The sequence below is a fragment of the Loxodonta africana genome, chromosome 4 (assembly GCF_030014295.1).
Source record: "Loxodonta africana isolate mLoxAfr1 chromosome 4, mLoxAfr1.hap2, whole genome shotgun sequence".
NCBI lineage: Eukaryota > Metazoa > Chordata > Mammalia > Proboscidea > Elephantidae > Loxodonta > Loxodonta africana.
Genome location: NC_087345.1, coordinates 53,157,349 through 53,173,742, shown reverse-complemented (window position 1 = coordinate 53,173,742; position 16,394 = coordinate 53,157,349). Strand labels below are relative to the sequence as shown.

The 16,394-nt window shown below is 36.8% G+C and overlaps 1 protein-coding gene across 7 annotated transcripts in view; it reads right to left on the bottom strand.

Annotated features, from left to right (window-relative positions):
- Positions 1 to 16,394, bottom strand: part of PPFIA2 (PTPRF interacting protein alpha 2) — a 552,369-nt gene that overhangs the window by 163,243 nt on the left and 372,732 nt on the right. For all 7 annotated transcript variants that reach the window (XM_003405226.3, XM_003405230.3, XM_064283784.1 and 4 more), the window contains one exon: positions 11,440 to 11,556. In XM_003405226.3, coding sequence (XP_003405274.2) covers positions 11,440 to 11,556 — 117 coding nt within the window. The remainder of the gene's footprint in view (positions 1 to 11,439; positions 11,557 to 16,394) is intronic.

Sequence of the window (16,394 nt, the reverse complement as noted above, 5' to 3'; positions counted from 1 at the left end):
ACCATACTTAAAGGTCTGACTGAGACTAGAGGAATCCCGGAGGTCATGGTCCCCAAACCTTCTGTTGGCACAGGACAGGAACCATCCCCGAAGACAACTCATCAGACATGAAAGGGACTGGACAGTGGGTGGGAGAGAGATGCTGATGAAGAGTGAGCTAATTACATCAGGTGGACACTTGAGACTGTGTTGGCATCTCCTGTCTTGAGGGGGGATGGGAGGATAGAGAGAGTTGGAAGCTGGCAAAATTGTCACGAAAGGAGAGACTGGAAGGGCTGACTCATTAGGGGGAGAGCAAGTGGGAGTATGGAGAAAGGTGTATATAAACTTATATGTGACAGTCTGACTTGATTTGTAAACGTTCACTTGAAGCTCAATAAAAGTTAAAAAAAAAAAGATATGGCCGAGAACTGGCCGTTTTATTTAGCAACATAAATTTACTGATGATGGTAACAGCAGCAGTTTCTGGAGAGTGGTAGGGTAAAACCCTGATTGGGATGGATTTTAAAAACAACAAAAAAGAAGGTAAAAGGGGACTGTGAGTAGATAACCCCTTTTCAAGAGTTTTGCTGCAAAGGGGAATAGAAAACAGAGCAATAGCTGGTGGTGGAGGTAAGGTTAGGAGGCTTTTTGTTTTGTTTTGTTTTGTTTTTAACCCTTCAGGAGCCTATTATTTTCTGCTTTGAATTTTTTGTTGATACCATGTGTTTTCATTAATGGAAGCATGCTGAATCGCTGAGTGTGTCTGAACTTCTGTTAAGTAGTATGGATATTTCTTCTTGTTCCCTTTCACAAGCCTACCCTAAGAATCCAGTGGACCAATACATTGTCTCACTAATTTGAACCCTAAAAAAAAACACAGAGTTCTACCTGAGTCCACTGGGAATTATGGGTTCCCACATAAAATTGTATTTTTCCTACCCAAAATGCACACATCGCCTACAATTATCCTGTAGAAACAGTAATTTGTAGCATATGCCCATTTTTTTCAGTTTCAAACAGTCACAAAGGGTCCTGCCTTGTGGCAACATGCTCTGTCATTGGGAAAGTGGCTTCCCAAAAAACCTTAGAACCTGAACAAGTGGATAGGCAACTTTATATCCCATGGATCCTAAAAGGTTTTTTTTTTTTTTTTAATTTTGAAGAGCTTTGCATGTTATAGGAATGGAATAGTTAGAGAAAAAAATTGATGATGAAGGTGAGGTATACATTTGACTAGAGGACTGCTAAAGATATCAGCATAGGTATAACGAAGTTTTCTTTGTCTAAGGTTTATTTTTGAAATTTCTTTTTTTTTTTTAACTTCTTTATGTTCAACCTGTTTATCTCTTCTCCTTAGACACATGGGCAGGTTTATGACTGCTTAAAATAAATACCTTACTATTTTGAAATCCACAAAATCAGAAAATTTATAAGCTACCTCTCTTCAACCACAGTTCACTTTTAATCTTTATATATTTGTTACACTATTTATGTCAACTCCTCCTGCTCACTAGCTATATGACTTTGTGCCTATAATCCTTGTTCTACAAAACTCACATGGTTGTCACAGAGATCAAAGGAAGCAGCTTATGAAAAGCACTTTTGGAAAACTGTAAAAGTATACAGTAACTTATCTTGTTCTTATTGGCTCGTGGCACCTCTGTTAATGCGGTTTCTGTACAGATTTGGAATGCAATTTGCCTATTTTTAAAAGGACAGAGACAGCATTAAGTAATATTCTGCAGAATACTGATTGCAGGATGTGCTAGTCTCTGGTCATAAAGGGGATTTCTGGTCATGCAAATTAGGAAACACTGCATACTGTGTTCCCTTTTGGGGGCTTGAAAACACTAAAAATTCTAAGAAATACAACAGTAAAGATACCAGTTTAAATTTGCATAGCACAATGTTCTCTAATTTAGTTGCCCTATGAATCCTCTTTTTGGGTGTTGGGGGTAGCTTCTCTGAATCATCCATTAAATTCCTGGGTAATTAGTGTTTCAGTGGAAATTTTGAGATGGGTAATTCCTACCACAGTGAAAAATAAAATTGGGTCAATTTAGTAACATCTTAATAGTAAACATAAAAATTTTCCTGGATTGGTTTTACAGGTCAGATAAACCGACACAGAGGGAAGAAAAATAATTTCTTCTTCTCTGTATTTCCAGAAGGGGGCAGGTTCCTTGGTATAGAGTTCAGCTAACCCATTGCCCTCCAGTTGATTCCCACTCATAGTGAGATCCTCTAATTATGCAATAGGATAGAGATAAATGAATAAATCAGTCTTTGAAATTCTTTGAAAATACCTTGCTTCCACCAAAATAAGATATATTTACAATGCTTCCCTCAAGTCTGACATAATAATAAAAATGATATGAAATCTATTACTAAAGAGAGAGGGTTCAATTCCACTTTAACTTCCCAACTAGTAAGGTCATAGTTAAAGCAGAATAAACCAGGCATTGCCATCAGAGATTATTTGTTTTGAAGGAATATCTCATTAAGCTCTCAAACAACATTAGAAAATTTTTATTTTTGCCATTTCACATAGAAGGTCCCTGACTCTTGGTCACATGCTTCCCTGCAACCCAGTTCCTATAAAATTGAAATGAGATATTTTCATGTACGTATCATGAACCAGCCCTACCTTGCCTCTTTTGGGCCTTCCTCTAGTCAAATACAAACCTCTAGGTCACTCCAGCCATATATTCATGGCTATACAAGGACCCTTCTTTTTCCTAAGTGTACCAACACAAGCTCCCAGGCAATGCTAATGCTGCTGGCTAGGGACCAATTCTAAGAACCCTTAGTAGAGAAGTCATTCTAAAATTCAGAACTCCCACTCTCCTAGGTGGTTTCACTGTTTGAAAATTCAATTGAAGAATAAAAGAGAAGGGTATACTTTCCTAACATTCATGTTATTATTAGAAATCAGAGCACAGTATATGGGATCAATACACAAAGAAATATTCTATTAGTTTTATCCACACGTAAATAAATGCAAAAGATAACTATTTCTGAATCAGAACAGGAATCAGAGCTTAATCAATAATGCATGAAATAAGTTACAGTTCAAAGACTAAATTTTTGTAGGAATAATTGTTGGGGTTGTCTACATGAACTCAAGAGGATTTATAAAAATGGGCAAAATGCAGTGATTAATACACTAAAGAATCACTACTGATGATGGCTTTCAGTTAGAATTTAGCAGAGGTCAGTAAAAGAATGACCTTTGTGACAAATGATGCTCATTAGTATTTTTAAAAAAGAAGTGTGGTATCTTCCTAAGGCAAACATTTAAATGTACAGCTAACAGGTTTGTGTAAAAGTATGCAGAACCTTCATATTATGTCATAATATGACATAACGGAATAATGAAATAAAATCCATTTGTCTTCACTGAGTAACACATTGCTTACAAAACTGTATTAATTTTTAAGTGCCTATTTTTGTCATTGGTTGTTCAGTCTAAAATACAGTATTGCATTGCCAAAAATCTACAAAAGCCTTAAGTTTGGTAAAGATGCATCATATTTTCCATCTTTTATAACACGTTAGCTCAATGTCCTTCTTCCACAACATTCTACAACACAAAAACTAGAGAGTAAATTATTAGAATGTTTGATCCTAGGATTATTTTTGACACTGATTCTTCATTTTATTTTAAGTAGTTCTGACTATAATTCTTCTACCTACCTGGCAGGAATAAAATAACTGAAAACATCCAAATAAAAGCCTATCTCTAATTTTATGTCTATTCACATCTCACATTTATATATTATTGTTGCTTAAATGATTGTTTAATTTTATTTTAATTTAAAGAACAAACACTATTAATATCAGATTCCGGGCAGAGGAGATAATAAGAACAAAAATTTTAAAACGGAAGAATTTGCTTGGCTTATTCAGTGTGCCTAAATGCAAAGCGGTGGTAAGCAAAGAAGCTTGAGAGGTGAAAAGAGGCCAGCCAGCTCTAGAAGGACCTCATGCGACATGCCAAAGAGCTAGTGTTATACGGTCACTGAAAGATTAGCCCACTCCTTCACCCTTAGCCATGAAAGAGCTAAAGTAACTCTTAAATCCTTAACACTTCAGTAGGTAATATTTGGCTTAAAAGAAATCATCATTGCTATCACTGGGGTTACCAACAAAACTCTCTCTGGTCCTGGCAATTGATAGTATTGTTTTGCTGATCTAAGTTCAATAAGTTCCACTTAATAAAAAATCCTATAGATTAAAAATATTTTTAATTACCTGTGTTTCTAGCAATCTAAGGGAAAAATAGTATTTCTGTTTTATTCTTCAGTCCTAGTGAACCAGGGCTTTGAATTGGTCCACTCTGGTTTAAACCCCTGCTGAGAATTTCCATTTCCAACAAAGTTCCCAGGTGATACTAATGCTGCTAGCTAGGGACCAACTCTGAGAACCACTAGTAGAACAAACCAAAACCAAACCCATTGCTGTCGAGTTGATTCCAACTCCTAGTGACCCTATAGGACAGAATACAACTGCCTCATAGAGTTTCCAAGGAGGACCAGGTGGATTTGAACTGCCGACCTTTTGGTTAGCAGCCACAGCACTTAACCACTGTGCCACCAGGGTTTCTACTAGAAGAGCGGTAGTTCTCAAAATTTATTATACATAGGAATCAACTGGGGATCTTGTTAAAATGTTGATTACGATTCAGTGTATCTGGGATGGAAATGCAAATTCTTAGCAGGGGGTTGAACCAGAATGAACCAGTTTGAAGCCCTGTAGTGAACTCAAGAGTGGAGAAGAATATCATTGCTTAGGTGGAGGAAATAAATGTACACAGATTTATATCATAAATATTTTTGGGCTTTGTTGCATGTTTGTGGGATAACTATGAGAAGAAGTAGTTAGTGAAGATTCAGCAGAGAAGACAGAGGAGAAAGGAAGAGGAAAGCTAAATCTTCCATAGTTTATTATGGGGATAATTTTTTTTAAGTAGGTAAGTCACATGATGAGTATTGTGTGGTTGTTGCTATTAGCTACTTTTGAGTTGTTCGTTGGCTCATGGTGACCCCAGGCATAAACAAACAAAATGTTGCCTGGCCCTGTGCCATCCCCATGATCAAATCATTGTTATCCACTGATTTGGCTAGTTTTCAGAAGTAGATAGCCAGGTCCTTCTTCCTAGTCTGTCTTAGTCTAGAAGTTCCACTGAAACCTGATAAGCAGCATAGCAACATGCAAGCCTCCACTAACAGATGTGTGGCGGCTGGGAATTGAATCTAGGCTGCCCACATGGAAGATGAGAATTCTATCACTGAGCCACCAATACCCCCCTACTGTGTGGTAGTAAGGTTAAAATTCTGATGAGGATCTGATTTGGAGGAATGGTGAAAGGTATGAAGAGAAAGAAGGCAGTTATGAGACTAATACAACAACAATTCAAGTAAAAAATGGCAAGACCCTGAACCAAGCGGGGAATTAATGGATTGGAGAGAAACTGATGGATTGAGAGAAATAAGGGGTAAAATCACCAGAACTTCATGTCAGTCCTGAAATTTGGGGAGGATGGAGTAAAGAGTCACTTCTAGAGTTGCCTGACACTTATCTGGCACTCTGGCTACATGATTGTAAAAATGGCGTGGGAGTGGTGTCTGACTTCCTCTAATTTCACAAGTGGGAAGAAGAATCAAGATCAACAGCCAAAGGCTGATTTCCTGTGAGGCGGAGGTCAGACATTCCTCCTCTCGCCGCCATCTTTATCAACTATGACACCAATCATCCCTCCCACGGCACACTCTGCTTCTCTACTGGGTTCGATAATTCATTGCAATGGCCACACAGAACCCACAGACAATACTCATAATTATGGGGTTTCTTAGGGAAGTAACAGTTACAATTCCGGTTCAGGAACACTCAGGATACAGTTCTTCCATCAGGACAACCTCTTACCAGTCATGCTGACAGGCACACATCTTTCTGGCCCTCAGCCTCTGCCCAAAGACATTCAGTTTTCTCTCTCCTTGGGCTGAGAAGCCCACCATGCTGTCTCCTGCTGCTAGGTCTCTCCTGCTGGGTCTCTGTCACCCTTTCTTACTGCCTTCACTGTTCCAGCTCATTCTCTGACTCCTGGGTCCAGGAGCTTCTCATCACAGAGATCCCATGCTCTCTGCTCCTAGCTGTTCTTTCTTGGTGGGGGTAGGATCCTTTCCTTTCCTGCCTCTGGGAAGGCTCTCCTCCAACCCAGTGGGATGGCAAAACTCACCAATCCCTTTGGTGGGCCACGATTATCCCGTCTGTACAGTCCTGCCCAATCACTTGGGTGGGAGTGACAAGACCATGGAGAGAAAGGCCACTCAAGTGATCCACTGCACCACAATCATGGATACATTTAAAAAATTTGTGTTAACACTCTATGAAAGGCATGAAGCCATCTCAGTGAAAAAATATATACGTGCTCATGTCCAAAATTTTAATACGATTTCTGGTATATTCACAAATTCCAAGGTGTCCGACACTAAAGGAGTACAAAGATTTTTTTTTAAATGTGTTTCATACACGGCAATAGAGAGTACATAAGAAGCAAAAGCTTGGCAAGGGTTGATTTAATTATTTAAGTTAGTTAATGTTATTTTATTAACTATGGATAGTACTTTCTTGGTTAACACTAATGATGTGAACAAGTTTTCCCAAACTGCAAATTGTGACCTATTAGGGGATTATGAAATCATCTTAGTGAGTAAAATAAGCATTAAAAAAAAAGAAACAAAATGTAATAAGAAATATCAAAACACATTATGTACATCAACATATAGTTTTGTGAAACTTCTGTTTCAGTTTTACATATGCATCCCCACGAATGTACACGATAAAAAAAAAAAAAAACAAAACCCAGTTACCTTCGTGTCGATTCCTACTCATAGTGACCCTGTAGGACGGAGTAGAACTGCCCCATAGAGTTTCCAAGAAGTGCCTGGTGGATTCAAACTGCTGATCTTTTGGTTAGCAGATATAGCACTTAACCACTACGCCACCAGGGTTTCCAGTGTATACATACAAGATATGTACATATATGTGCACACTTCAGAGTTGCTATTAAATTATATTTCTTACAGTGGGTAGCAGACAGGCAGGCCCCTAGCATTTGTGGGGTCCAGGGCAAGAAAACAAAGAGAGGCTTACACAGACAACACCAAAAAAAACCAAACCCACTGTCATGGAGTTGATTCCAACTCATAGTGACCCTATAGCACTGAGTAAAACTACCCCGTATGGTTTCCAAGGCTGTAAATCTTTACAAACGCAGACTATCACGCCTTTTTCCCATGGAGTCGCTGGTGGGTTCAAACCACAGACCTTTTTATGTACAGTAGCTGAGCACTTTAACCACTGCTCACCATGAGTCCTTCACATACCATAAGCCTAAATATTTTAAAATTATAAATCAATTATCAAACTGTTAAAAATAAATCCTATTCTCTTTGCTAACAAATACGCCTTCACAATAACCATTAGAACAGATCTAGCTAAGAATTCTCAGACTCCTTAAAGTTCCACACCAGAAATTAATTTCCCAGATATGGCCCTTGGACTGTAGCCTCTTCCCTTCCTCTTCCAAGCCATGGCTCCTTTTGTAATGTCTGTATCTCCTGTACATGTGTAGACATGCCAGCCAGCCCTTTCAAACTTTGTGTAACCCCACAAATCAGCCATCCCGTGGCTATTCCTAAAGCCTAGGCGTGAGCACAGCAGGGTGCAGTCAGGCCACAAAATGGCTCTGGGAAGAAGCTCATACAGGCCAGGTACTTGGTGCAGGGTCAAGAAAGAATGGTGATATAGGTTCCAGGAACATGTGTCCCCTTGGTCCTACAGACTCTTCATCCCATGGAGAGGAGCACAGAGGGCCATAGCAAGGCCAACTAAATCATAGTATTTCTGTTCTGTACAGCAAAGCTGTGAGTTAGGTATAACTATTTTACCTGTAACAGAGGCTCAGGGAGGCTATAGAGTATGGCCGCTTAACTAGTAATTGGCAGAAATGGGATTTGAAGCCAGGTCTACTGACCAAACTCTGCATGTGTTCCACCACTATTCCATGCTGCTCTCTAACACCCCCCAATCAGGATTAATTTATCTTTCCTTTAAGATCTATTATAATATTTTGGTGATACTTTCTTTAACATGTTTTGCAATATTAATCAAAAAAAAGAAAAAAAAAAAAAAAACATGGCCATCGTGTCAATTCTGACTCATAGCGACCCTACAGGACAAAATAGAACTGCCCCATAGGGTTTCCAAGGAGGCTGGTGGATTCCAACTGCTGATGTTTTGGTTAGCAGCTGTAGCTCACTGTAGCACTTAACCACTGCACCATCAGGGCTCCATCAATAAGGATGGATTTTTCTTATTCTAGATTCTTAGTAAATTTATTACATGGGTTATGTTTTCTGTATCTCTGACAGTGCCTACTACTGTACTTATCTACATGACTCAACAAAATTTTGCCACTGGAGAAATAATTGGAAGAACAGAATATCCCAGCCATGAGTATTATTATCTCCTTTACAAGAGAGATATTTGGCAAGTATTATGTATTTTATACCTGTTTGTTGAAAAACAAAAACAAAAACAAATAAATCCCCTTATAGAAATCAACAGGAAGAAAGCTATTGAACCCAGCTATGGACTTTAACTGAAGTAAAATTGGTGCTCTGAAAATTTTCATTATCCTATGAATATTTATGTTCTTCTAGAACAACTAATTAAAATTAAGGTCACACAGAAATATTTAAAATTGTGTCAGTCAAACTCATTTTTCTTTTTATTTTTTTGTTTGAAAAAGATTGGTAATAATTATAGGTATTTTCTGGGAGTAATATAGTATACTCTCATGAGACTATTTTTGTCAACAGAGTTCTCAAGTCATTGATGTAAACTATCTCCTGTTGGCTAATAACCCACCCTGGCCATGTAATTTAAGTAATTTTACTGCCCTAAACAAGGGTAATCTTTTGACTAGTATTTACGAGTCACTTTCTTACAGTTCCACAGTAGCTAACAATAGTTTGGTGTGTCTGTATGTGTGTGTGTCTATTATGGTGTTTTTATTTATTTATTTATGTTCCTAATACCACTTTGAAATTTATACTTTAATACTACAGCCATTTTACACTGATAACTTTCATTGCATAAACACACTCCAACAGAGTGTAACAAGTTGATCTTCGATAGTATTAATATATTTCAAATAGTCATGTCATAGGGGATAATTTTGAAAAGAAAAGATGCTTTATATAAACTTATATGTATGTAATTTAGGAGTAATTGTGTAAGGAACATGAAAATGACAATTAGGATATTATTTTATATTTTATAAAAAATGTCAAGTAAAAGAAATGTGATATAAAGCTTCTGGAACATGGTCTTAAATCATCTTGGGAATAATATGAATTGAAACATGGTTTCTTTATCTTTAACTATATATATATATACATGAGATACACTTTACACATAATTCATTTCATGTTGGAGGAGATGGGCAAGTTATTTTAAACAATAATAGTATATCCTTAGCCTAATGCATTTGGAATCCATTCTTGCAATTGCAGAAATTGAAAATAATGAATACCAATAACCACAAGGTTTAAAATTCTTTACTTATATCCACAACAAATAATAAGTCTGTTCGCAACGGTACAGAATTTCTCATCTATAATGGCTGAAATGCCTCACCAAGACTTGGAAGACAAAGACATTTAAAAATTAATACTTTAGGTCACCAACTACTCAGAATCTTCCTCATATACACCTGTATCTGTAAAGCTCAGCAGAGATAATTCTTAACCCTAAATTGGTAAACAGTTTCTGAAAATCAATCTGACACGGACAATCTTACATTCTGTAAGGCCTGAATATTTAGGAGATATATTTTGAAGAAATAATATTAAAAAAAAAAAGTATATGAACACCCCCAAGAAATACTAGAACAATGCTGTAAGCATCGATTAGTTTGTTAGATAATTGATAAGACCTCAAGTTGTTTATGCCTGAGAAAGGCATATGTCTTTTACATTGCCTCCCACCTCTTAATATCATATACAATTCCAATTCCAGAATGAAGTAGCATAAATATAGCATTATATAAAACAATATTTTATAGATCTTAAGAGAAAGACTGGGTGATCATAAAGGCCATTTTCATATCCAAACCAACATGACTATACTATTCTCCAAGTAAAGACATAGCAGCCTACTACTGATGACATGATTACAATGGAACAGTATTAGAAAATTACACTTTATCTTCCTAAACTGATATTTGAGTGCAAATGACTTGTTCTAAAGATGTTCGTGGTTTATTTTCTTCATTAATATAAGTTTATATATCCGAAGGAAAAATAAATAATTTTTATTCTAATCTGAAATACATCTCCTGGAATCCATCTGTCAAATTATAGTTTATTTTTTAATACCTAGCTTAAGATTTCTACAAAATATGTGGATAAAGGCTAAAACAGTGAAGCCCTTAATGAAGGCAATTAAAGGAAATTTATCTGGTTTACTTGGTGTCTTTTGCTTTTACACTTGAAGTCGGAAACATATGAAGAGCCCCTGAATTTGTTTCAACTGGGTAATTGAGGAAGTGCTCAATTTATTTTCTAGTAAGCAGTATAGTGCTATTTGTTTTGTTGTTCAGTCACGTGGTTCTTAATCTCCATATTTTAGAACCTCGACATTCAAAATTACACCAATTTAGCTACCTGATTCATGTAGACTTGATGACTAAGGAGCACAACCATCCAAAGATATAAGTTCTTAAAGGCAAATATCCAAGAGATTCTCCTGAGAATCATGGCCCAGCACGTACACACTCCTATGCAATTTTCATTTGATTCCAGACCTACCAATAAAATTTTTCTCTTGTACTGGAAATAAGTGGATCAGCACAGAAAAATCCTTCTGCTGGTGGCCAAACACACTGCTGGTTTTCTTTGCCTAGATCTAAGCCCACCCAAAAGGAGAATCACTCCATTCTAAAAAAATGGTAAGGGCTCCATGATTTCAGATATTGTTTTACATAGTTTCTCCTTAACAGGAGTACTGCTGGTGCCTTCTCAAACAAGGAAAATATGAAGCCCAATAAAAGATTACCAAAAAGAAAGCAGTAATGAACCATAGATTAGTTACCAACTGTGTGTCATATCACTTATAATTAAAAAATATTGATATCTTACTTAAAATAGTCCTGAATGTACATTGTATATGAACACACACACTTATTTGCAAATTCAATTATATATATGTAATTGTGTTTTTTTTTTTAATCAAATTAGGAACAAGTTATAAGAAGAGAAGTCATCGCAATTCTTCAACAAATCAACAAATTCAAAGGATGTTTATTGAATGAAGTTCCTATTTCATATCCCTATCAAATGACACAACAAGTAAACATTTCCATGGTAGAGTGTATTGTGTGTGTCTTACCTTTTCATGGACTTTCTGACCAGGCTCAATCTCTTCAAGATGTTCTGACTCTGTGGATCCCTCACTGGATGCCATTTTTCTTTGAATATGAACATTTTGTTCACGCAATGCAACAATCTGCAAAATAAAAACACTATGCCTTTAGAATCTAAAATTGAGCATAAATTAAAAAAATAAAATTAAACATGGTTAAGAACTAATGAATACTAACAAGTGATCAGAAAGTGGACATTAATTTCTATTCAAATGTTCATATTTTGCAAATATTCAAAAATATTTTTAAAACTTAGATTAACATTTTGAATAGTATTTATACAAATCATAATATCACTTCTAATGGTCATTATCTTGGCACTCTAGTCCAAACTTAGTTAATTTGCAACAAAAAAAGAAATCTCAGGGGACAATTAATTCTTGCAAACTTTCTGCTCCATTTTACACAAATGAGTGATTCCAGTAAGAAACACGTTCATTGGTATTATAAATGATCTTAGTAATATAGAGTGAAGAATACTTTCCACTCTTTTAAAATTTTTTAAATACATTTTCTATCTATAGATTTACAATCTGTACAATATTTTGGAAATTTTAACATTATGTTAATCCCCAAACATTTATTTCATGGCAAATTCTATTATATTATCAACTCAGATATTGAGCCAGTATTGGTTCTAGAGCAAACAATGTCCATAGTAAATATTTAATATATAATATTGAACAATATTTCAAATCACTTATGTTGAAATTATGACACATGCTACGTAACACATCAATAATCATCAAATAAATGAAAGATATCAATGGGTTTGGTGGTTGTACTGATGCCTATATTGCTCCAATGCTCAGATGGGCCAAGATATGTTCATGAGATTAGGTGATCCTGCATATGAACTCTGCCATTTGTACATATGTCATACTATTTCTTAAGTGTGAATCATCACATAATGAAGACCTACTATGTAAACACTCCTCACTCTCTTATAGTACTGCAATTACCATGTAATTAGGTTTTGCATTTCTGCTCTTGCATAACTACAATCTATTATTCACAAAGCAGTCAGATTCATTTTTTAAAGCTCAAGTTATATCACTTCACTCCTCAACTTTCTAAAAAAAAAAAAAAATGTTTTCCCAACTTACCTAGCATAAATTCAAACTTCATAACAAGTTGTATAATGTCCTACATGATCTGGTCCTCACATACCTCTTCAACATCATCTCAATTCACTCTTTCATCCCTTTGCTTCCCACCACTCTTCTGACAGTTTGCCATACTCTGGTGGCTTATGTTGCTGTGATGCTGAAAGCTATGACATTGGTATTTCAAATACCAGCAGGGCTACCCAAAGTGGACAGGTTTCAGTGGAGCTTCTAAACGAAGACAGAGTAGGAATAAAGACCTTGCAATTTACTTCTGAAAATATTGGCCAGTGAAAATGTTATGAATAGCAGTGGAACAGTGTCTCTGATATTGTACCAGAAGATGAGCCCCTCAGGTTGGAAAAATCTCAATATACAACTGGAGAAGAGCTGGCTCCTCAAAGAAGAGTCCACATTAATGATGTAGATGGAGGAAAGCTTTCAGGACCTTCATTTGCTGTTGTAGCACAACTCAAAATGAGAAGAAATAGCTGCAAATAGAAATTAATAATTGGAACGTGGAATGCACAAAGTAGGAATCTAGGAAAACTGGTAGTTGTCAAAAATGAAATGAAACACATAAAGGTTGATATCCTAGGGGATTAAATGGGCTGGGATTGGCCATTTTGAATCAGACAATCACCTGGTCTTCTATGCCAGGAATGACAACTTGAAGAGGAATGGCATTGCATTCATCATCAAAAAGAACATTTCAAGATATATCCTGAAATACGATGTTGTCAGTGATAGGATAATATCCATACACCTACAAGTAAGACTGGTTAATATGACCATTATTCAAATTTATGCACCAACCACCAATGCCGAAGATGAAGAAATTGAAGATTTTACCAACTTTTGCAGTCTGAAAATGATCAAAATGCAATCAAGATACATTGATAAATACTGGTGACTGGAATGTGAAAATTGGAAACAAAGAAGGATTGATAGTTGGCAAATATGACCATGATGATAGAAATGACTCCAGAGATGGTGTGATAGAATTTTGCAAAACCAATGACTTATTCATTGCAAATACTTTTTTTTCAACAATAAAAATGGCGACAATACATGTGGACTTTGCCAGATGTAATACACAGGAATTAAATCAACTACATCTGTCGAAAGAGACAATGGAGAAGCTCAATATCATTAGTTAGAACAAGGCCAGGGGCCAACTGTGAAACAGACTATCAATTGCTCATATGCGAGTTCAAGTTAATGCTAAAGAAAATTAAAACAAATCCACGAGAGCCAAAGTAGGACCTTGAGTATATCCCACCTGAATTTAGGGACCATCTCAAGAATAGCTTTGACACATTGACCACTAATTACCAAAGACCAGACGAACTGTGGAATGACATCAAGGACAATATACATGAAGAAAGCAAATGATCATGAAACAGGAAAGAAAGAAAAGATCAAAATGGATGTCAGAAGAGACTCTGAAACTTGCTCTTGAATGTAGAGTAGATAAAGCACAAAGAAGAAATGATGAAGTAAAAGAGCTGAACAGAAGATTTCAAGGGGCGGCTTGACAAAGTAAAGTATTATAATGAAATATGCAAAAATTTAGATTTAGAAAACCCAAAGAGAAAAATAGTTCAGCATTTCTGAAGCTGAAAGATCTGAAGAAAAAATTCAAGCCTCAAGTCTCAATATTAAACAAATAATTTATTTTATGAGGATCAGCACAAAGGTGGTTCATATGAGGCAGAGGTTATAGATGTCTCAAATGTCCAATTTTCCAAGTTGCTGTACCACCCCATCATCTCTAACATCAACTACTCACTCTCCCCTCAGTACTTTCCCTTCCTTCTTTGGGTTCTCTAATTCTTTGCAATAGTTCTTATAGAACTCACCAACCATATAAAAGAAATGGCTCACATGGTTGTGGTGGTTGGCAAATCCCAAATTTGTGGGTCAGGTGTAGGTTTCTTCTTGTTTTTTTCTCTTTGTGGGTCAGGAAGCCCACTGAGCTGTCTCCTGCTGCTGGGCCTCTCCTCCTACTGCTTGTCACTGCCTTCAGGGTTACAGCTTGCTCTCTCTTGGTCACCTAGTCCCAGGAGAATCCCAGTGCAGGGATCCTGGATTCAAAAGATGCACCAGCTCCTGGCTTTTCTTCTGTGGTTTTGGTGGGACTCTTCACTTTCCTGCCTCTGAAGTGGCTTATTTCAAGCCTAGCGGGATGGCAAAACTGACCAAGCCCGTTGGTAGGCTACAACTATTCTATCAATATAGTTCCTCCCAATCACCTGGGTGGGACTTAAAAGATCATGGCAAGAAAGGCCATACAAAAACAACCCAAGGATTCTATGGGCAAAATATTTAAATGGCTTAGGGAACATCTTAAGAAGACAGAAGGCATACACAGAATCACTGTAGCAAAAAGAATTAATCAATGTTCAACCACTTCAGGAGGAAGCATATAATCAAGAGCCAGTGATATTGAAGGAAAAAGTCAAAGCTGTACCGAAGGCATTGGTGAAAAACAAAATTTCAGGAACTGACGGAATGCCGATTGAGATGCTTCAGCAAATGAATGTAGTGCTGAAAGTGCTCACTCATCTATGCCAAAAATTTGGGAAGACAGCTGCCTGGCCAACCAACTGGAAGAGATTCATATTTATGCCCATTCCAAAGAAAGGTGATCCAAGAGAATGCAGAAACTATTGAACATTAATATCACACACAAGTAAAATTTTGTTGAAGATCATTCAAAAGCGGTTACTGCAGTACATCAACAGGGAACTGCTAAAAATTCAAGCCTTATTCAGATGGGTCTTGGCTAAAAGTAGAGAATGCCAAAAAGATATTTACTTGCTTTTTTTTTTTTTGACAATGCAAAGGCATTCGACTATGAAAATGTTAACAATTTATGGATAACTGCAAAGAATGGGAACTCCAGAACATTTAATTGTGCTCCTGAGGAACCTGTACATAGACCAAGAGGCAGTCATTTGGACAGAACAAGGGCATACTGCATGGTTTAAAGTCAAGAAAGGCGTGCATCAGGGTTGCATCCTCTCACCATACTTATTAAATCTGTATGCTGAGCAAATAAGCCAAGAAGCTGGACTATACGAAGAAGAACACAGCATCAGGACTGGAGGAAGACTCATTAACAACCTATGCTATTACATGACACAACCTTGCTTGCCGAAAGTGAAGAGGACTTGAAGCTCTTATTGATGAGGATCAAAGACTACAGCCTTCAGTATGAATTACAATTTAACATAAAGAAAACAAAAATCTTCACAACTGGACCAAAAAGCAACATCATGAAAACGGGAAAAAGATCAAAGTTGTCACGGATTCCATTTTATTTATATCCACAATCAACACCCATGGAAGCAACAGTCAAGAAATTAAACAACATACTGCATTGGGTAAATCTGCTGCAAAAGACCTCTTCAAAGTGTTAAAAAGCAAAGGTGTCATTTTGAGGACTAAGGTGTCCTGACCCAAGCCATGGTATTTTCAATCACCTCACATGCATGTGAAAGCTGGACAATGAATAAAGAACAATTGATGCCTTGAATTATAGTGTTGGTGAAGAATACTGAATATACCATGGAATGTGAGAAGAAAGAACAAATCTAGCACGGAAGAAGTACTGCCAGAATGCCCCTTAGAAGTGATGATTGCAATGCTTCATCTCATGTACTTTGGATATGTTATCAGGACTGAACAATTTTGGGAGAAGGAAGGACATCATGCTTGGTAAGGTAGAGGGTCAGCTAAAGGGAGGAAGACACCCAGTGAGATAGATTGACACAGTGGCTTCAACAATGGGCTTGAGCATTGCAAAGATT